Source organism: Marmota monax, unplaced genomic scaffold (genome assembly GCF_021218885.2).
Source record: "Marmota monax isolate L192 unplaced genomic scaffold, Marmota_monax_Labrador192_F-V1.1 WCK01_AAM20220418_F8-fsc00057, whole genome shotgun sequence".
Taxonomy (NCBI): Eukaryota; Metazoa; Chordata; class Mammalia; order Rodentia; family Sciuridae; genus Marmota; species Marmota monax.
The window spans coordinates 9,204,623-9,228,419 of NW_026693933.1; the positions used below are offsets into that span (position 1 = coordinate 9,204,623).

Genomic DNA, 23,797 nt, shown 5'->3' on the forward strand with positions numbered 1-23,797 from the left:
TCTACATTCTTTTTTAGTTTTAGGTGGACACAATCTCTTTCATTTTATGTGGTGCTGAGGATAGAACCCAATGACTCATTCATGCTAGATGAGCACACTACCACTGAGCCACAACCCCAGACCTCTACATTCTTGAAAGCATCCATTCCTCTCCCTCCCCAGCAGCACCCAGCTCTTTTTGTCATTTTTTCTCTAACATTCCAGGTATGCTACTACCTTAAGACCATTAACTTTGCTCCTTCCCCACATATCCAGATCTCTCTGCTCACTTTTAGATCTTTTAAAAAAATATTTTGTTTTTGATGGACCTTTATATTATTTGTGGTTCTGAGAATCGAACCCAGTGCATCATACATGCTAGGCAAGCACTTTACCATAGAACCACAACCCCAACCCTCACCTTTAGATCTTTGCTGAAATTTTATTTTCTTGGAGAAGACTTTTTATTTTTAAATATTTTTTAGATGTCGATGGACCTTTGTTTTATTCATTTATTTATATGCAGTGATGAAAATTGAACCCAATGCCTCACATGTCAGCAAGTGTTCTATCACTGAACCACAACCCCATCCCCTTGGAGAAGCCATTTAAAACTTTTGCTTTAGGGCCTTGCTAAGTTGCTAAGGCTGGCTTTGGACTCTTGATCCTCACACTTATCCTCCTGCCTCAGCCTTTTAAGCCGCCAGATTACAGGTGCACCCTACCATGCCAGCCTAAATCTACACTTGCATCCCTAACTCAGTAGAGGGGAGGATTCTAAATTCAAAGCCAACCTGGGGAGACCATCTCAAAATTTAAAAGATAAACGTGGAAGAAAAACAAAAGAGGCTGGTGATCTAGGTCAATGATAGAATTCCCCCTGTGAAAAATACTTGTATCCCATTCCTTTATTTTCCATAACATGTAATTTTAACATATACCAGTCTTTACTCTCTTCACGTGGCTGTTTTCACTGTTGCTAATATTCTACATAAGTCTTTCAAGTATTTCTGTCGTCAACGGTTTCTTATTTTTGGGTACTGGGGACAGAATCCAGGGGCTCCTTACCACTGAGCCACATCCCCAGCCCTTTTTATTGAGACAGGGTCTGGCTAAGTTGCTATGGTTGGCTTTTAACTTGCGATCCTTCTGCCTCAGCCTCCTGAGTTGCTGGGATTACAGGAGTGCACCACCACGGCTGGGTCTTCTTTTTGGTAATAGGCATTCTACCAAACTCATGTTCTCTTTAAGGCAATGACTCTCCCAGTCTTTAACAACCTCATTTAACTAAAACCTATTAGGATATCCTTTACTGGCAAAACTAACAAACAAAAACCTTAACAGACATGAACTATTTATCTTTCCTACAGCAAGATATTGACACTGAATACTCAGTATTTGCTACCTGGTTCACCAAAAGAAAAAATGAACAAACAAGGGTTTTAAAATATCAGAGAGTAGACAAGTGTTGCACATTTGAGTGTTCAGGAAATTAACTCAGAATGGGCAAAATTTTATGTATGGATACATATTAGGGGAACGCAGAGAAAAGGAAGAACTGGTTCCATATCAATCCAGTTTTATTTTTCCACTGTATCAAAATAAAGAGACAATCCCGTTTTCCAAGAAGTAACTTTTATTTGAAAGAAAACTACTTTTCTCCCACATGTATCTTCTAAGGACTCTATCCTATAAGAGCCTGCTTAACCAATGTCCTAATACCAAAATTTCTAACAGCAAACTATACAATTGCTCTAAATAATAAATAAAGGGTTGTCTTTCACTTATTAAGGATATACCTAACTCAATGAGTTTAACACACACACAAAAATAATCACACTTTAAGTTTGTAAAGTTTAACAGATGTATTTCAAATACAACATGTTTTGTAGGAATCCACAAGCTTGTAATCTTAATTTTTAGGGTTCAAAAATTACATTCTTCAAAAGAAATGTCCAAGTGTTTTCTTCTATAGCTTCAAACTTTTTACACTCAACTATTTGTTCTATGCCACCTCAGACAAATGTGACATGACTGAACTACTTCATATGTTACTATCTTCCCCCCCAAAAAAAGTTAAAAAAGGAGTCCTCATAAATGTAGATCTCTAATACAGTGTCTAATACAATATCTGACATGAAAGCTTTAAAAAGACCATTTCTTTCCTCATATAATTAGCTAGGAGTTAATCCTCTGTAAAGGCAAAGAAAAATGATACAAAAACTTAACACTGGATTCCTTTTTTTTACTCAAGGTGTTTAACTACTCAAAATGACAACAATTACATCCTTTAAGAGTATAATAAAAGGGGTGGAAAACAGCAATGCAACTGAAAAAGTGTAGAAGCTAAATAAATCAAGGATTTTTTTTTAAGGAGTAGGAAGAATCAGAAGCTTGGGAAACTCCAGAATAAAAGAGAGGGGAAGGAGAAAGGGGGGGAAAAAAAGTCCTCAACTGCAACCATTCCATTATCAATAGCGTCCTGAAAGAGAAAGAACAAAAATGTTAACAATTATAGTTCGACTTACCTAATGTTTTCCCAACTATTAACAGCTACCACATAAATCCTAATATTGTATAATAAGCCATTAATTAGAAATGAGGTTTTAATGCTACAAAAGCAAAGTTCACATACTTGGGCTGTAGGAGCGGGATCTTGATCGTGATCTGTATCGACTATAGTAAGGAGAAGGCGACCTTCTTCTGTAAGAAATAAAAGATCACTTAGTATACCACACACACACTCTACCAAGGCAGATGATAATTTTAAAAAAAATTCCCCACCACTCAAAATAGTGAGCCCTAGCCATTTAACGAGGCCCTGTCTCAAAATAATATGATTTACACTTCTTTTTTTTGGGTGGGGTGGGGGTAGTACCAGGAATTAAACTCAGGGGCACCTGGCCACTGAGCCACATCCCCAGCCCTATTTTTTTGTATTGTTTTTACAGACAGGGTCTGTGTTTAGTACCTCACTTTTTGCTGAGGCTGGCTTTGAACTCACAATCCTCCTGTCTCAGCCTCCTGGGCCACTGAGTTTTTTGTTTATATTTTTTTGTGACGTTGGGGACTGAATCTATGGGTTCTCTACCACAAAACTACATCCCCAGTCCTTTTTATTTTGAGATAAGTGACTTGCTAAGTTGCAGAGGCTGGCCTTAAACTTGTGATCCTCTTCCTGCTTCAGACTCTTGGGAGTAGGAGTGTGCCAACTATGCATGGCTTTTTTTTTTTTTTTAAACCCAGGGATTAAAAAAAAAAAATTCTTCTTGAACAGGGCCAGGAGAAAAGCCAGGGGTGCTTTACTACTGAATTACACTCCCTAGTTCTTTTTTACTTTGAGACAGAATCTCATCAAATTGCTGAGATTGTGGGTGTATGCCACTGCATCTAGCTTGGTTTTTCTTTTTAAAGACAAGGTCTTACTATGCTGCCCAGTCTCGCCTTGATTCCCTGATTTCAAGTGATCTTCCCATCTCAGCCTCCCAAGCAGCTGGAGCCAATGCTAAGTCAAGCTCAAACATTCACTTTTTATTCATACAGATCAAACACATAAGTGCCAAATAATAGAGATGCCATCTAACTTAGAACAAAAATTTCAAAGTTAAAACATTACCTGTACCGGTAATCATAGTCTTCATATCTGTCATATCCACGATCATATCCTCTATCATAGTAAGAATCTCGACGCCTGCCACCACCTCCACCTCCACCTCCACCTCCGCCACCGCCACCACCACCACTACTAAAGAAAAATATAAAACATTACACTTTAGTGTCAATGATCCTTTTTCTGGGACCATTTAATAAAAATCAGCAGCTTGAAAAAAAAAAAAAAATGAAAGGAGGACAGCTAAGAACTACCCTTGAGGTCAAATGCTTATATTTCTTTTCTCCCCCCCCCCCCCGCCCTTTTGGTACTGGGGATTGAACTCAGAGGCATTTAACCACTAAGCCACACCCCAAGCCCTATTTTGTATTTTATTTAGCAACAGGGTCTCACTGAGTTGCTTAGTGCTTTGCTTTTGCTGAGGCTGGCTTTGAACTTGCAATCCTCCTGCCTTAGCCTCTTGAGCCAATGGGCTTACAGGTGTGCACACTGCACCTGGCCCATTTACTACTGAATTCAATCTATGCAATGCACCGTAACATAAACATCACGTATCTACAAAACATAAATTACATATCATTTATGATTTTACCATATTTTCTTCCTAAATAAACAGTAATATCAATAAATAAACCTTATATAGAGAGGCTTCCCAGATCACATAGGAACAGAGAGACATGTAATATTTTTCTAATACTTAAACATTTTCTTATTGGGGCTGGGGTTGTAGCTCAATGGTAAAGGGCTGGAACCTCAGCACCACATAAAAAATAAATAAAGATAATTATGTCAATCTACAATACAAACACACACACACACACACACACACACACAGACACAAGTTCTTCTTGAACAAGACCAGGAGAAAAGCCAGAATTATATTTTCAATAGCTTATAAACATCATATTTTGCTTATTTGTATATTTATTAATATTTTAATAAACTATAAATATTAAAAATATATTAAAAGAATTCTGAGAATGTATGTAAATTAAATGACAGGAAAAATATTTCCTCATTAATCAAAGATTGCACACATTTCTCATAGATTTCTGGCTCTTACAGTTTAGTTTATGAAAAACAATTTTTTTCCCTTGCTGCACTAGGGATTGAACCCAGGGTCTCATGCTAGGCAAATGCTCTACCACTAAGCCCCAGTCTCAGCTCTAGGCAATGTGAGATCTTACTGAGTTGGTCTGCCCATGTAGATGCCAGGTGTAGGTGTGTGCGCTCTCTTAGTGATAGAATAATCCACACGAATTCTTCTACCATCCAACTCCATTCCATTTGCCCTTTCCATAGCCTGTAAAGGAGAACAAGCACAGAAAGTCACTGGCCTTGAAGTAATAATTACTTAAAAATTAAGTGCAAAATTATCTGAAATCCAAATAAACTCATCTAATTTGAAAACAACACAGCAGTGCAGGGGATTCTGACATTTCTAGACCTCAAAACTGTCCAGAAAATATTTAAATTTACTCAAAAGAGAAGTTAATACACCTTCCCCTCAAATGTCTGTGTCTGAGTTCCCACTCCATGTTCATCTTTTCAATCTAAACTTTCTGTAGCTTGCCCAGGTAGGCTGCATTTCATACTTCCTCAGTCCTCAGACATTTATTTATAAAGACTGACTTCAAAATACTAAGAATGTTGGCCAAGTTTTAACTACATTTTCTCTGTAACCTGATTTTACTCCGTTTTTTTTTTTTTTTGAACTGGGGAATGAATTCAGGGGTGCTTAACCACTGAGCTACCTCCCTAGTCCATTTTGTTTTTCATTTTGATGGTCTCACTAAGTTGCTGAGGTTGGCTTGGCATGAACTTCTGATCCTCCTGCCTCAGCCTCAAAAGTCGCTGGGATTATAGGGTGTGTGCCACCACACCTGACTTCCTTTTTGCTTGTTCTTCAGTTTGCAGTCCAATATGCTGATAAAGAAGATTTAAAGGTATGGAAGCACACACATTTATGGTACTACCTTTTCAGTCTCTTGCTGAGAAGAAACCAATAAAGATACACGATTTTAATGTAATTCACAAATATTTTACTTTAAGATTCAAAGAGCTATTCTTCCTACTTATAAAAGCCAGCTTCAGCAAAAAGTGAGGTGCTAAGCAATGAAATAAAATACAAAATAGGGCTGGGGATGTGGCTCAGTGGCCGAGTGCCCCTGAGTTCAATCCCTGGCACTAAATAAACAAATAAAGTAATATCTCTTTTGGTTTCATCTTTCAAAAGAACAACTTTGAAAGTGTCCTTTTGGCTAAAAAACCCTCCACCTTAAGAAAACAATTATTTATATCTTAATAAATAAATAATTTTCTGAAACAACAAAACTGTAATAAATGTAACATTTTCTATTTTAAATTCCAAAAACTGAAATTTCCAAGCTCTTCTTTCAAGTAAGGGTGAAGAGTTTATCAACAGCATTGGTTTTTGTTGTGCATACATATTTCAGCTAAGCCATTTCAGAAGGCCTGTGCAGAAGAAGTAGAGACAGCCACAGCCATACAGTAGAAACCACACAACCTAGGGGAAGTCTGTATAACTGAGGTTGGAAGTAATTGGTTTCAGTCTGGTCAACTCAAAATAGAAAATGCAGTTTAGCTAGCAATCTTTAATTAGCCAAGCCATGACTTACAACACACTGCCACCTAGTGAACTTCAAATATAAAGAAAATCAACCTGCCAAAAAGTGCTCCTAAAGTCATTGGTATCTGAGCTCACATTCCCATCACTTTGCCCTAAGCACCAAGATAATAATTACAATGATATTTTAAACACTTAAGCAAATGAAAATATTTGAAATAAGTTTTTGGAACCTAAGTAACATCGCCATTCTAATTTTACCCAGAAATAAACCAAAGGGAGAAAAAAAAAAGCTAAGACAAAAAATTATCACAGGAAAAAAATTTGTTTTTGTTTTGCACTTTGTATTTTAGGCCCCATATCTTAATATTTCTAAATTTATACCTCTATTGTTTGAGAGTAGGAAAACAAATCACAAATACATAACAACAAAAAAGTCCGCACAATGACAAATTAAGATATTCGAGAACTAAAGTATTACCTTAGTTAAAATTATCAAAGGTTTCTCTACCCTGGCACTCTTAACATTTTGGGCCTCCTGATCCTATGTTATAGGGCGCAATTTCTGGCATTATAGATTTTTTTTTTTTTTGAGACAGGGTCTTGATATGTTACTTAGGCTGAAATTAAACTCCTGGTCTCAACTGATCCTATACTTCAGCTTCCTAAGTAGCCAGGATTACAGGCACTAGATGACAATATCATCTATTATTTTTGAAAGATATACCTGTTCTTATTACCGCTTTTATTACAAGGATCATTTCTTGTGGTCTCACCTCACTAAGTTGCTGAGGCTGGCCTGGAACTTGTGAACCTCCTACCTCAGCCTCTGAGACACTGGGATTACAGGTGTGCACCATCACGCCTAGCTCAGACATAAGTTTAAATGTCACTCAATTTAATCATCTGTTCAATGTGGTTTATTAAAAACAAAAAAAAAACACACACACTTTACATTTTCCATTAACTTAAAATATACATCCCAGTTTACAAAGCCAGATTTCAATCAGGAGATTATATATATATATATATATACACACCAGAAAAAGCGGAAAAGTCAAACTTTGGCTATTCTAATTGTAACACTAAAAGGGTGAGTTTGAATTAGAATATGAGAAGAAACAATGTTTACGGAAATGGGAATTAGTTAACTTTTAATAGTAAATCAATACTATGCTCATGAATATAAAATTTTCTCAAAATGAAAATTTAAAAAATCAAGTTTACCTCCTTTGAGTCATCTATTCTCTCAAAATACACAAAAGCAAATCCCCGTGATCGTCCAGTCCGCTGGTCGTAAACCACATTGACACCACTCAATGGTCCATATCTAGAAAATACTTCACGAAGATCTCGCTCTGTTGTGTATAAACTGAGGCCAAAAACTCCAAGACAAGTGTTGGGATCTGGATTCGCCTATTGGATAAAGACGTTATTAAGCTTTAATTAAAATAAAAATATTTTGTTTCAAACATCCCACCTACCTCACATAGAATATATTGTTTCTAGTTATTTGGAAATAAAATTTTATGGAACTAAAGCAGATGAACCACATTTTACAGTTCACAGAGCATTTAGATTTTCTATGGAATATACTTTCTAGTCATAGCCTGAATAAAAACAATTCTACTTTTAGCCCAGTAATTTTCAGAACATATCCCAAGAATTTGTCCTGTATATCCCTGATGGGTTAGTATTTAATCTGACTTGGAATTACTAATTTAGAAGTCTCCATTTCTTTCTTTTCTTTTTTTGGAATTGTAGATGGACAGAATGCCTTTATTTTATTTGTTTATTTTTATGTGGTACTGAAGATAGAACATAGTGCCTGATGCATGCTGGACAAGCGCTCTGCCACTGAGCTACAGCCCCAGTCCCCATTTTCTTTATGTAGCAAGGATATACTACTTTCAATGTTTCCATGAGCCACATTTTAAAATTAAAAGTACAAATTTCTAATCATTAAATACTGACATATTCTGTGTAGACTGACTGAAACCTGAGTTTGGTCAACTAGCAAACAAAACCAAAAACACCTCAATATCACACATCCAAGATTTACTCATTTCCTAACAAGAAAATAAAAGTGTTGGTTGTTACTACTGAATAACTTTTGATATTTTCTTGGTTTCTCCCTATTATGGTAAAACTCTGCATTAATTATCTCACCATTTATGCTTTTCATTTTTAATTCTTAGAGCTCATTTATCCCCAAATTTTATCTTTTTAAAAATAACTAAAAAAAACAGAATAAAATAGACATTATTATTGCTGTATGTATATACGTGACTGTATGACCAATGTGATTCTGCAACCTGTACACTCAGAAGAATGAGAAATTATACCCCATCTGATTCAAATGTATGTCAAGATCACTGTACTGTCATGTGTAACTAATTAAAACAAAATTAAAAAAAAAAATCAAGATACTATACCCCCATTATAGAAGCTATCATGAAATGTAGGCTTGTTATGATGGTGTCATTTCTTTTATTAGCATATCCATAACATAAAAGGTATTCCTTTTATTTCCAAAGTTAAATTTGTTAAGAATGTTTCTGGAGTACCAATTTCTAAAACAATTCCTATCTCTCATAAAAGGAAGACATTATGCCATGATTACACTCAAGAAAGAGAAAAATAAGTTTTCATTAACTTTTATACATACATACCCTGCTGCCTGTATGTCTTCTCCGGTTAGACATTGGAGAGTGACTTCGGCTCCTTCGCCGTCGGTATTCTGGAGTATACGACCTACTTCGAGATCTTCTCCTATGAGAGTGAGAGTGGGATCTGGATCGAGTATAACGTCTATGAGAATGCCTTCTTGACCTTGACCTTTGAGAGAAACAAATGTAGGTAAAAATACTGGAACAAATGGCCAATACTTTTTTCCAAGGATGTGTACAAATATCCATGCCTGTTCTCAGCTCTTTTGTCTTTTTGAAAGGGGCATAGGGAATCAAACAAGTGTTCTACCACTGAGCTACACCCTTAGTCCCTCTACTCCTGTGTCCTCTCCAAGAAAAAGGTATTCTTGTTTTCTTAAATCACCGCAACCTCCTCCCTTCTTTTGGTCTGTCCCTTCTAGATTCACCCCTTTCACCTTACCTTACAACCATGTAAAACTCTACCTTCTTTCCAGCTGTGGTATCAGTCTACAAAATAGCTTCTATAACATATTTCATAAATGTTATAAATGCTAAGGGCCAGAAAATTAAAAATGGCAAAAGGACAGGCTGGGTATGGTGGTACATGCTTGTAATCCCAGCTGTTTGGGAGGCTGAGGCAGAAAGATCACAAGTTTAAGGTCAACTGGAGCAACTTAGCAAGAACCTGTCTCAAAATAGAAATTTTGAAAAAAGTTAGGGATGTAACTCAGTGGTAAAGGTCTTGCCTAGCATGTACGAGGCCGTCAGTTCAATCCCCAACATAGCATAAGGAGGAAGGGAATAAATGAGGGAAGATTTTTACAGAACTAAAAAAGCAAGCAATAAAGCTGAAAGACTTAATAGAATTTGCCTATGTAGATAACTGGGGGCTGAGGCTGAAGGACCCCAAGTTGAAGGCCAGCCTCAGCAACTTTAACAAGACCCTATCTCAAGTGCCCCTGGGTTCAGTGTCTTATACCACCACCACCAAAAGACATGGAGATGTGTTTAGAGAATACCAAAAGAATACAATCTACTAAGAAGCATAAAACTTCTGAGGAAACACCACAGCTGTTGACCTCAAGAAAAGTGCAGCTTTTTCTTTTTTTAAAGACATTAATAGACCTTTATTTTATTCATTTATTTATATGTGATGCTGAGAATCAAACCCAGTGCCTTACACATGCTAGGCAAGTGCTCTACCACTGGGCCACATGCACAACCCCACCTGCCAAAGTGCAGCCTTTTAAATGATTCTTTTATATTATGCCCCTTTGCAAGCAGACTCTTTTAAAAGACAACTATGTCTTTACTCCAGAAATAAAAATGACTTAGCAAACAACTGTCCAGGCTTTTAAAAAATTCCAGCCTAATTGACCTGGGCCATGTGAAACCATGAACTTTGCAGTAGTCTGTTAAGAGTTTTTGTTGTCAGTGGTGGGTCTCTGATTATCTAGAGTTGTCCCCCCTCCAATTATAATGGACCAGCGTTTCAACCTGAACATAGGAGTCATACATAATCTTTAGATAAAATATGTATGTGGAATAAAACTCTCTTAAAAGAAGGATTGAACCCAGAAATGCTTTCCACTGAGTCGTTTTTATTTATTTGAAACAGGGCCTCACTAAATTGTTAAGGCTGGCTTCTAACTTGTGATCCTTCTGCCTCAACCTAAGGAGTTACTGGATTATAGATGTGTACCACTTCACACAACTTCAAAATTGTCATTTTTGCTGCACCAAATATTGTTGGCATATAACCATACACTGATTCTCAAGTTCATTTAAGTCAATCAATGTATTTGTTTTAATAGCTATTATCCAATAGATTAATTGTGCAGAGACTCTTAATTATCTAGAAAATATTAATTTCTAAATTCTAGAGTCTGAGAAAAACTATTTTATGAGCCTTTGGTGAAATTTCTGTTCAAAATGCAGCCATAAGGAAGAATTTCATAAAATCCCTTTGCCATAAAACCAAACCAAACCAAACCCAACACACATAAAACATCTGAGGCTTTATTTTAAACACACTTACCTGGATTTTGATCTTGACCGAGAATGGGATTCAGAGTGTTTGGAAACCCTTGATGGACTACGAGATCCTGACCTGCTCTCCGATTTTACACGAGCAGGAGTTCCCGTTGGAGATTTTGACTGAGAGCGAGACTCCTAACAAAGAAGACAGTATTACAAATGGCACTGGTCCCGTAGATGCCTAACACCTAACATTTAATGTAGCGTAATTTTTTTTTTATATTGATTGCTCCTGAAAAACAAATGGTTAGGCAACACCCTCCAGAAAAAAATTTCAGCTCATTAATAACCCATTGTTAATACTGCTAACTGTCCTCAATAATTCCCTACTTGAACCAGATCACCAATTCTCTATTAACTAAGTAATCATGCAAATTCATCTACAACTTGATCATACAGACACTGGAACATAAACCATACATTTACTTAACCTAGGACCCATTCATTCTTCCAGATTCTTTTAATTCTACTTCACTCTTGCTTTCTACTTCTCTTCATTCTTCATTGAGTTTTTCATTTTTCATACTTCGTGTATTCTTCCCCAATTCAAACAATTCAAAATAGCCTTAAAAAAATATTCAAGTGCTTCTATCTGACCAATCTTCTGTTCAATTTTTTCCCCCATTCAATTTTAATTTTCTGATCTTTAATACTTTTCATTAGCCTTCTTTTATCTTGATTTATCTTCCACATTCTTGGAAAAAACTCTTCAATTTCTTCACGAACATTAACCTTAATGGAAAAAGAACATTTAGTATATTTAAGCACGTGGGGATTATAAAACTCTGCTGGAGTTCAGAATGTTATCTACCAAATGGAAAAGCCAGCAGGTAAAGTGCAAATAACTAGTTTATTAAAAAAAAAAAAAAAAAAAAAGGCAATTTTATAGTCTTTAAAATTGTTCAAAAGTGTAGTTTCTAACAAAGAGAATCTACTGAATTTCTCTAAATGTTTTTTTAAACCATCTCTTTACCCTCCTCCCCTTTCATGTTTCATTCTAATACCTAAAATGTGAACAATTTTAATATAAATACTTAATTCAAACAAATCTAACATAAAGTGTAATTTCCCCCCACCTACGTGTTAAGTTTCCGCTATTTTAAACCTGAAGATTCTTACTGACCTTAGAATACGCTTTTACTAAGTCATGCTAAGAAATCGAGATATTGTTAAAGTAAAGCATCCCAGGCTGAAATAGATGTACACAACTATCTAAACTCATACATTATAGCATACATGCCAAAGGATCAAAGGAATCAAAAAAGTCAGCAAAATTACTAACACCTTCCAATTCTGTTTTACTATCTTTGCTTATTTTGATTTAACCAGAAAGACTGGTTATGAAGACAGATAATATATGGCAAAAACTAAGGGGAAAGAGGAAGCAAAAATTTTAATTATCCTCTTTGGTTTGAAACCCCTAAAATATATATTTTGCATTTTACAGCTGTGCCACTTTAAAATGCTATATTCTCCAGGAAATATAAAAATTCACAAGTTACAAAAATTGTATCATTTTTGATACTACCTTTCCTTGGGGGGGGGAGTAGGGATGGGGTAACTGGGGATTGAACTTGGGGCACTCAACCACGAGTCATATCCCCAGTCCTGTTTTGTATTTTATTTAGAGACAAGTCTCAGTGAATTGCTTAGCACCTTGCTTTTTGCTGAGGCTGGCTTTGAACTCGAGATCCTCCTGAATCAGCCTCCCAAGCCAGGCTTGTGATGACAGGCTTGTGCCACTGTGCCTGGCTTGATTCTACCTTTTTTAAATTCAGCTTTTATGTATTATGTATACTTATAGATCCTTTGGTGACTATATTTCCTATATTGCAGAACTGGTTTCTGAAAAGTTGGGTGTAAATCAAAACTTTCCAAATACATTTATTTATAAATGATTAAAAGCTTATTTGACAAACATTAGGCACTTTATGACTAAAACATAATGGACAATTTGGCTCCTCTGCCCATTTATGCCTGATTATTAATGTATAAATAATTATTCCAATTTCACACCAATTTTCATTTATACCATATTGACTATGACACAACTTTTTAAAAAAAAGCTTTCTTAAAAACTTTTACCTCCAAGGACTTATTTATCCAGAACTGTAATAATGCTGGTAGGCCTATTTTTTTCCATATGAAAACAAAACTAATATTAACTACTTTTTGTTCAATACCAACCTTTCCCATTTAACTACCTAAAGTAAGTCTCTCACCACATTTTAGATACTCTCTAAATTCCGGGACAGATGCTTGGAGCAGCATATTCAGTGCTTTAAAAAGAAACAAACAAAGAAAGATAGAAAAAGGCATGGCTAATTTGCTTGTAATTACAGTTTCACAGGTGGGTTCAGTAACTAAACTGATAAGAATATCTTCGGCTTTTCCTTCTATAAAACAGACCCTCTGACATAATATTCATTTATGCTACACTGAACAGCAGTGGCTGGGAATTGTATCTACAAACATCACCACAGCTTTTATAATACATAACATGTATAATTAGAAGGCTTTAAACTGAAAGGCACTTAAACTTTTAACTTTGCCATGACAGAAATAAAAATTCTTACATTAAAACCAAAGGTTTATTTGAAGTTTTTTTAGAACATGACAAAAACATAATGGTCCAAATATGTGCAATTATGACTTTCAAGTCTCCTCTCATAAACATAATTAACAGTTGCTGAAAATTATTTCTCAGAAATTAGTGTGAACAAGGTAACTCAGTGTTATCTTAAGTGCTCCATTGCAAGAACTACACCACCAGTCCTTTCTCAAAATTTGAGAAAGGATCTTGCTAAGTCTCCCAGGGTGGTCTTGAATTTGTGATCTGCCTCAATCTCCCCAGTAAACTGGGATTATTGGTGTGTGTCACCATGCCTGGCCTGACAGGATGTCTTTTAAAAAGACATCAACAAAATTTTATTATTTTAGTTGTTGATGGACTTTTATTTAATTTATTCATATATGGTGCTGAAAATCAAACCCAGGGCCTCACACATGCTAGGCAAGTGCTCTACCAGTGAGCTACAATTCCAGCCCGACATCAACAAATGTTAAAAGAAGCTTTGCTGTTTATCATTTAGGGTGTCACCAATACCTCACCTCCTTTGCTGTCTACCCTTTCAGCTCCACAAAATCTAACTTTGAATGAGCTTCTTCATGGATTCATCCAAGGTTAAGAAATAGTCACGCTCTAACTCCTATATCCTTCAACTATCAGTAATCTTAACCTACAGAATTAACTGCTAGGTTCAAAACAACAATTCTTTAGACACTTTTAGTATACCAAAATATGGCTCATTAATTATTATTGAAAGATGGTCATATTAGTATTTATCATTTAAATACAACATTTTTCAAATACTATTACCAAATAAATGCTATTTTCATTAAACTCTGAATTAGTAATCAAGCTTTAGTTAAGTCCTTCATAGAAAAGGATTATCTAGTTTTTGTCTTCTATCTTTGACCTGTCTTCATAATGAAATAATTTCAATATTTATTCATTTTTTTTTTTTGAGAAGATGATGTCTCACTATGTTGGCAAGGCTGGTCTCAAACTTGTGGGCTTAAAAAGACTCTTCCATCTTAGCCTCCCAAATTGCTGGGGCTTCAGGTGTGCGCCATTATGCCTTGCTAATTTCAACTTAAAAAAAAAAAATTATAAAATGATTTAGAAATTGGAAGCTAAATTTAAGAGCTGCAAATACAAAACAAAAACAAATAAATAAATGATGGGAAGGGGTAATATCTTCCCCCTTTCGTTAGACTAACCTGTTCTTACAGCCGTCTCATCAAGGAATTCAATGAATTCCTCAGTAATCTGGCTTATCCAACAATCACTGAATCAATCAACATTTTTTCGTTTAATATCACAAATTTTAACAAGCATCTTAAATAGGATACCCAGTCTACCTTACATACTATAAACAACCCACTTGAAAAGGTTTTGTTTTGGTGTTTGTTATATGCACAAATTATCACCAGATAAGAATAATTCCTACTGCAAAAAAATAGTCCTTAATTCAGCCAGTATATTATAGATGGGGAAAAAAAATATTCCAACAAAATCTACATGCTTAGCACTTAATACTCATTAAAAATAAACTAAAAAAAAAAAAAATCATACTATAAACTCATTCCAATATTAAGGCCAGGCAAATATTAGCCAGATAATAATGCCAAATTTACACAAATGCATGCCTATGGGTGTAAAACAAACTTTCTAACAATATTTTCCCTCTACTTTATAAAATTGGAGATTTCCATAGAAATACATTGATGAATTTAAATTATGTGTCCTCAGAAGACAGAATACACTTTAATTACCCAAATACCTTACAATATTATACTAACAACTTCATTCTTCAGGACTTGTAAGAAATCTTTTGTATTTTTCTCAATTTTATTTTTTTCAGCCCCCAGAAATAACAGTTCTAGGGTACGATAAGGTATTTCTTTTACAGATTGTCAGGCTGATAAAATACTTCTGGTTTCTTCTTAAACCTAGCCCTATTAGAGCAATCTCTTAAAAAGAAAACAGATTACTCATATTATCTAATTTCAAATAATAATTTCCCTCCCTTTAAGATCATACCTGTCTACTGCATTCTGAGGTTGATGCCTCAATCTGCAAAGGCTGACATATATTCTAAAATTGCATGTCTACACATTCTCAAAAGTTTGGAATAATTTGGGGAATATTTTATCATAAATAATTTAGTAATTGCCACTTATAAAACTCATGCCACAATTGTGAATTTTCCTGTAAAATTCTGTACAAATCTTAAATAAAGCTCATAAAATCTCCTAAATTTTCACAATAAACTGTAATTTTTAAAAGCTGATTGATGTATAAGTGACAATTTCAAAGGTAGAGAAAAACTTCTATGGACTAAAGTGATTTCGCTACATTAAAAAAAGCCAATAAATAGCAACTAAACCCAAACTAACCTGTTACAATATTCTCTACTTATGCTCTCATCTTCTGGTATCATGGAGTATTTATGAATCTTGAATAAGTGAGATGACTGGGCCCTGATTTCAAGGAAAAGCTAACTTTTCTTTCACATCAGTTCTAGTCACTCATATTTTGGGTGAATATCAACAAAATAAGGATTATACACAACTATATATATTAGTAACTTAAAAGGAGGGAAGAGGAACTGCATTTCCTTTCATTATTCTTTTCTCAACTTTTCTACAGCATTTCTTTCTTCCTCATCTGACTATTACCATTGTCTTACTTCCACTTCTGCCCAGCTAAATCTTCTGTTAGAACATATGAACAAATAACAACCAATATTAATTCACTCAATATGGGAATATACATGTTTTACAAAGGCCTCAGGGCTAGTTATTGGGTTCCTGAGTACCCACTGATAATATCAATATCAAAGGTTTTCAGTCAGGCAGATTTTAGAAAAACCCTATGCTGATATTCAGCCGTTTCACACTTTAGGATACCACAGGTAAATAAGTATGGTTCATTTACGTCCACAAAGTTTGTCTTTTTTTTTTAAAGACTCATTCCTAAATATTTAAATCCCTTGATATTCTTTCAATATCAAGGCTCTCTATTCTCATTTAGGAATAAGACAATCTACGGTATAACTGTAAAAATTACAGTTATGAACCGTGGGTTAAACTTCTTGCAATGCTCCTTTACAAAATCCTGCCTTTTACTTATATTGAGCAAGTTAGCACCTTAGTTGATGGTACTCAACTTTATAAAAATAAACCCAAGACATAAAACTGTTTAATAATACTACCATATTACAAGGAAGGAAACTTTACCCTTTTAAAACAAGTCAATGTGATGAGATATAAGGGATTCTTCCCACTCCCACTCCAGTTGTAGACAGCTGCCTAGGTTGTCTTGTACCGTGGTCAAGTGCTATGTTGCTGGGAGAACAGGAGCCAATAGCTAGCTGGTATTCTGGAACTAATTCATGCAACTATGTTGTTAACTATACCAGAATGTCAGTGTAGTTGGGTTTTGAAAAGGTGGCTGTGGGGGGCTCTAGGAGTCTTTAAACCACAGCTTAAATGTCAATCTTATACCCAACTCCAAAGGACATTTCCACTTAAATATTAACTTAAATTACATGTCACAAGCAAATTCCTTTAGGAATCTTTTTGATTGCATATTTATTCAAATCTATTTTTTCACTATCTTAGCACAATCTCTCCATTAGCATACCTATATATCCATTAGCATACCTATATAATCAATAATAATTTCTCTAATCTTAAGACCTAATGGAAGTTTTATATCTCAAAGTAAATCTTTCCCATTTCTTGACTCCTTTTCTGAATTCCTTATTAATTCTATCAGACACCACTTACTTTTACCCAGATTTGAATGGTCAGTCATCTCAAATTAGACTTCAAGTTCACTTTCCCTCAAGAACACCTAGCTAGCCCTAATTAGAAAGGCAGCAGATGCTCTAAACAAGTTTTACCTTGGATTACTTAAAATGGAATTCCTCCCTAAAGTTCTTTAACTGTATTCTTTAAAATGGAAGAAACATTAATTTAAAATGGAAAATTAAGCTGTAGTAACTGCTTTTGGCAAACTCCATTAATGGCTCTGAGACACTGAAGCATATTGTGTTCTTCACAAATGTTAACCAAAATATATACAGCATAATGTGTTTATATGAATAGTGGACTAGTACTTATCTCAGATTCCTGACTGCAGTCTTTTGGGTCTCTCTCTCTCTCTTTTAAAGATGGACACAATATCTTTATTTATTTTACTTATTTATTTTTTATGTGGTGCTGAGGATCAAACCCAGTACCTTACAAGTGTGAGGCAAACGCTCTACCACTGAGCTATGACCCCAGCCCCTGGGTCTCAGTTTTATATTTCTAAAATGCTGACACTACTCCAGTCCTTGCAAGATTATCATGAGCAGTAAAACACAGAAAATGCATTAAAGATTTTTGGGGTGGTAAATTCTAAAATGCTACAAAAAAAAGTAAGCTATACTAGTTTCGGTCCCACTTCCCCAGTATGCTTGCTAGAACGTAATATCTAGAAAGTTTCCATTTAATTCTAAACATCTTTTTACTGAGATGGAATTAATATGTATCCTATACAATGTTGATAAACTAAATGAAAATGCACTTTATTAGTGCTAAAAAACTCCTACAGTGAGGAAAACATTAATTCAAATTTGACTCATGATCTCCACAAACACCTCTGATAACCCTAAAATGTGAAACTGACCTTTCAATGTTTTTACTAATATGGTTTAAAATTTTTTTTTTAAAGGATGACAACTATTTACACACCTCACTTAAAAATTCTTCTTCTTCTTTTTTTTTTTTTGATACCAGGATTGAACTCAGAGGCAGTTCACCATTGAGCCACACCCGGGCCCTATTTTGCATTTTATTTAGAGATAGGGTCTTACTGAGTTGCTTAGCACCTCGCTTTTGCTGAAGCTGGCTTTGAACTTGAGAACCTCCTGCCTCAGCTTCCTGAGCTGCTGGGATTACAGGTGTGTGCCACCATGCCTGGCTCCTCACTTAAAAATTATTTTCTAGACCAGGGTGCTGTTACCTTTAGACATCTTTAGCTGCAAACACAAGGACACAACAGTTTATTATATATAAAATTTAAACTGCTGGTTTATAGTCAGCCGAAAAAGGTCACTATAGTTAAAAAAAAAAAAAAAAAATCAAATTCACTTATGAATGCCAAACTGCTGTTGGGGAGGGGGAGTAATCCTCCAGAAAAACTTCTAGCATTCTTCTATTATTATGTGTAGTAGTAGTATTTGAGATATGGATTTGCTAAGTTGCTAAGGCTGGCCTGGATCTTGGGATCCTCCCGTCTTAGCCTCCCAAGTCACCGGGCATGTACCACCATCCAGCCCATTCTTCTAATTCTTCAACCAATTACATATAAATCACCTCAACCTAAAAAGCTCAAAAAACAAAATGCAAAAAGACGTAACAGGTGAACATGGAAATTATTCAATCTACTAATTTAATTTACATTAAACTACACTTGTGGAAAAAACATTTTTTTTTTTTGGTACTAGGGATTGAACCCAGGGTACTTTTACCACTGAGCTACATACCCAGCTCTTTTCACTTGTTACTTTGAGACAGGGTCTTGCTAAATTTCTAAAGTTGGCTTTGAACTAGAAACTCCTCCTGCCTCAGCTTCCTAAGTTGCTGGGTTTACATGCATGTGTCACTGTGCCCTGAGGAGGGCAAAAATACTTTTTATAACCAAAAATAACCAAGAAGAGAGGGGGGAAAGCAAACCTACTCTTTCCATTAAATAAATGTTAATGTCAGCCCATGTTACTTTTATAGGTGGGTAACATGACAGTAGAACAGTCTCCTCCACTAGATGACATATTAAAAAGAACTAAAGAAATCAAGGTCCCATTAGTAGCCCACATCCCACAAACCAAATTAAAACAAGCACTTTTTTGTTAAAGTTAATTGAAAGGAAGATGGACAATAAAATTTTTTTCCATATCTGAACATTTTCAAACAAGAAACACAACTACTACCAATATTTTTATTGCATGATCTTAAGCATTTCTTATGAGACACTAAATCTATCACCCTAAAAAATGAGCAGGTTCAATTATATCCATGCTCCAAATTTCATTAAAAAAAAAAATCTAATCTCAAATGTAGCTTTGTTTCTACCCTATTGCTTTAAATCTCTTAATCAGCTTTGATTTGACTGATTCCAGGTGTTTCTATACTAAACTTCCACAGAAAGGACAAATTGATTCTATCCAGCACAGCCCTCAAGTGTTTTTTTAATGGTTCCCCTAGTGACTAGAATAAATACCAACACAACAGCAGAAACGTGTTGCCTGGGCTTTTGTTTTCTTTTCAGATTTCAACTAACTCACTTCCACCAATTTCCCCTACATCAATAACTTCCGAAATAAAACTCAAACACTGATATACACGTTCTAGCACTTATCCTAAGTTAAGGATAATGCATTCTTTGTGATGTTTATATTCATCCGACCCCAAATAATTAAAACCTTCTTCTGTGCCCTCTCTTCCTGGGGGAGGGGTGAGAAGAGAAATGTGAAGTGGGCCTGTAATTTTCAGGTAACCTTTTGAGTAAGAGAACAGTATAAACTGACTAGTTATTTTTAAAATACTGAGCCAGAAATTCGTTATGTAAGATTAAAGAAAGAAAATTCCTTCTTAATTTTTTTTTTTTTACCATAAAAACCTGCAAAGGAGTGGTCAATTTTTAGATGAAAGGTCAAAGGAAGAAAAGCATTAGAAGCTGAGATATAAAGAGAAAAAAAAAAATCCAACATCAAGGAATTAGAAAAAATAAGTCGTTATAGCATTTCCACATTAATTTTGAAGTGAAAGCAAAGTTAAAAAGGGTCATTAAGGGAAAAGGGCTCCTTGCGTAGTTTTCCCCTCACAGCTCTCGTCTTAAGAACGCTTAAGGGTCGGTGCGGTCGTTGACTAACCACTTCATTAGGCTCGTCCCACCTTCAACCTCAAGGCTTTCGCCTTTATAGACGCAACGCCGCCGGTTCCAACAGAGACGCGGCCGCTCACTGCAATAGAGAGCCAAGGAGACACAGGCCCCAGCTAGTCCCACGCCAGCTACTCCCCGCCCGGACAACAGCCCCGCGCACTTTCGACCCCGAGACCCTCTACGATGCTCGGGAGTCTCCAGATATGCTACCGCAGGAAGCACCTACCACTATCCGGCCGGGGTGGGGAACTCCCTGCCGCCGCCTCCCACCCCACCGCGACGGGGACCCTCCTCAGAAAGAAATAAGCAAGCCTCGGGGCGGGGAGAAGGGAGGGTGCAATGTGGAGGTTGGGATAGGACAGGAGTCCAGGTACCAGTCAGTCTCCAAAAAAGGGGGGAGGGAGGTAATTGTAGTGTTTGGGGAAGGAGTGGACCCAGAAGCCATCTTGGGATGTGAGAAATCACTCGCGATGGCTCCAGAGATTGCTCCCCGCGGGCCCCGCAGGACTCCCCGCAACCCGGCCCGACCGCGCTAGTCCCGGTAAAACCCCGAGCATCGGGCCGCCGCCGAAGACGGCTCCCGCGGCTTTGTACTCACTCTGCCCTCGAAGTTGTTCTCCTCTACATCACTCATGTCGGCCAGACGCTCCCCAGAACTAAATAAGAGACAAGTCTCGGCTTGTGGGCCAATGGCCTGATCAACCCGCTGACTGGACCGTAGGGAGGAGGAAAGAGTCGGCAACAACCGCCGCTCCACTCCACTCCCACTCGGTCGCAGGCTCCGGCAAAATGGCGCCCGCGCACCCAGAAACCTAGCCTCTCCAGTGCGCGACGTAAGGGGGGGCGGGCGTCTCCGTGACGTCACGAGCCCCGCCTCCCGCGAGGCTTTGTGTTTGCCCCGCCGGCAAAATGCATGGGGTGGTGTGTGTTCCTAGCCTGGGCGCTTTGGAACCGTCTCCCCAGCGCTGACCTCCAAACTCCAGCCTTGGCTCTAACGCCTCCACCCCTTTGAAGATTTTCAGTCATCAGCTTTTATTGACCTCAGTTCCTTTGAATGTTGTCCACGTGGATACTGATATAAGAGGATAGAAAAAAATGTTATGTATATTAAATATGTACATATGATCTTGATTCAAATAAACCAACTTTGAGACAATGACCAAAATTTAAAGAACTGGGAATTCAATGATATTTAGGAATTGTTAATTTTATATATATGTAGATAATGTATCTAATTAATAGGTTTTATTTTTGGATGTTTTCAGCTACTACTTTTCTTCATCATTTGCCCTTTGTAATGCTGTCGAAGTAATATATGCACTAATGGGGTTATCAGTCACAGTTTCTTGTCTCATTCCTCCTGCCTCCAGTCCCTCCTAATCAATTTTATTTGTTATAATGCTTAGTTCCTGATTTACCTTATTTATTTATTTATTCATTTACTTACTTATTTATTTTTGCGGGCCTGGGATAAAACCCAGAGCCTTGCAATTGCTAGGCAAGCACTCTGACACTCAACTACACCACCAGCTTTCAAATAGTCTCTTGCAACTTAGATATTTCTTTCTTTCTTTTTCAAAATATTTTTAGTTGTAGAGGGACATGATACCTTTATTTTATTTATTTATTTTTATGTGGTGCTGAGTATCGAACCCAGTGCCTCACATGTGCTAGGCAAGTGCTCTACCACTGAGCTACAAACCTAGCCCCCTAGATATTTCTTTAAAGCTTCATAATCAAGACCTCCCAAACTATGCGCTTAGCTCCCAGTCATAATTTATGAAATGATTTTGAGCTTTACTTGTGTAATGCAATTTAAAAACATTAGTTTCCTCTTTTAAAAAACCCCTTTTTCCCCCATAATGCTTTGCAATAACAGGGCTGACATGGACCTTCAACTATAGTTCTATGTTAGGATAATGGAACATTATTGTGAAGATTTTTACCCCTGGATAGGATGTCAACATTTGACTGTGTCTGTTGTTGATACATATATATGACATCTACTTAAAAAGAAAGATGGTGAACTTTATTATAAGGGAATTAAGCTGATCCTTTTAAATCTCTGATCAATCTTAGCACCATTAAAAGTGAGATCATCATTTAGATGTGATGGTGCAACTGTAGTCCCAGCCAGTCAGGAGGCTGAGGTAGGAGGATGGCAAGTTCAAGGCTAACCTGGCTCAAAATAAAATTAAAAAGGCTGGGAATGCAGCTCTTAGAGGTCAGAGGTAGAACCTCTTGGGTTCAATTTCCTGTAGTGTGGGGTTGGGGAGAGGGGAGAGATAAGACAACCAGTTATGTAATATCTCATGATATGATGTATTTTCTACTACATCTACTACAGGGCCTCCTATGAAGGGTTGGTTGGTTTGTTTTTAATGGCAGATGGAACTCAGGGAGGCTCTAACACTGAGCTACATCCCCACTGTTTTTCTTGAGACAGTTTCTTCTCAAGTTGCCCAAGATTGCCTCCACCTTGAGATTTTCCTGACTCAGTCTACAGAGTAACTGGGATTACAAGCGTTCCTATTAAGTATTCTTGATATCAAAGCTAAGAAAGTCTTAGATCTCGCCACAGTTTATAGGAAATATAGGGACTTGAAAAATAAGTTAAAAGAAACAAACACCAGGGCTAGGGATGTTCCTCATTGGTACAGTGTTTGCCTAGCAATGCAAGAGGCCCTGTGTTCAATCCTAAGCACCTTGAAACAAATTTTTTTAAAAACCCCAGACACCAAAAAGAAGTAATCAGCTTCCACAAGACAGATAACCTAATTTGTCCAACAGAATAAAACCAGAGGGGAAGTACCGTGGACTATTATGGACTGTTGTAAGATACATAATTGAATATGTACCATATGATCTTGATTCAAACAAACCAACTTTGAGACAATGACCAAAATTTAAAGAACTGGGAATTCAGTGATATTTAGGAATTGTTAATTTTATTAGGTATTAAAATGATTAACTCATTTAAAGAAAAACTTTTAACCATGAAATTACTTATCTGAGATTTGCTTCCAGAGGGGGGAAAAAGACCAGAAAATAAATAAACACCACAAATATGGGGAGGATAATTGTTAAAATTGGGTAGTGAGTTCAAGGGGTTCATTATTTTATTTTTGCATGTTTGAAAGTTTTTATAAGTTTTTTTTTAAAGCATCAAGAAATTGTTTTTATTGTGTCATACTAAACTGGTACTGATTCAGAGAAAAATGGTAAAAAATTGTCACTGCTTTACAATAAATGTCTAACGTTTAAGATACAGCACTTTGAAGTACAATAATTATTTGAACAAAGTTCTATTTTTTATTTTGAAATAATTTCAGAATTATTTAAAAAAGTTATAAATTATAAATATAATGATATTTATTATAAATGTAAATTATGTTATAAATTATAAGTTATAAATTTAAAATATAAAATTATTT

The 23,797-nt window shown here is 36.2% G+C and overlaps 1 protein-coding gene across 2 annotated transcripts; it reads right to left on the bottom strand.

Moving 5' to 3' along the window:
* Positions 1-1,597: 1,597 nt before the first annotated feature.
* On the bottom strand, positions 1,598-21,173 carry Tra2a (transformer 2 alpha homolog). Of its 2 annotated transcripts, none has more exons than XM_046463515.2 (8): positions 20,962-21,173; positions 10,866-10,999; positions 8,849-9,014; positions 7,404-7,592; positions 4,777-4,892; positions 3,596-3,724; positions 2,615-2,679; positions 1,598-2,461 (listed from the first exon to the last, which is right to left on the bottom strand). In XM_046463515.2, exons 1-8 carry the CDS (start codon positions 20,995-20,997, stop codon positions 2,451-2,453), a joined length of 846 nt encoding a protein of 281 aa, XP_046319471.1. In that variant the 5' UTR covers positions 20,998-21,173; the 3' UTR covers positions 1,598-2,450. The 2 variants fall into 2 exon arrangements, with proteins under 2 accessions (XP_046319471.1, XP_046319470.1); XM_046463514.2 differs by having other exon boundaries at positions 2,615-2,682; positions 20,962-21,172.
* Positions 21,174-23,797: the final 2,624 nt, after the last annotated feature.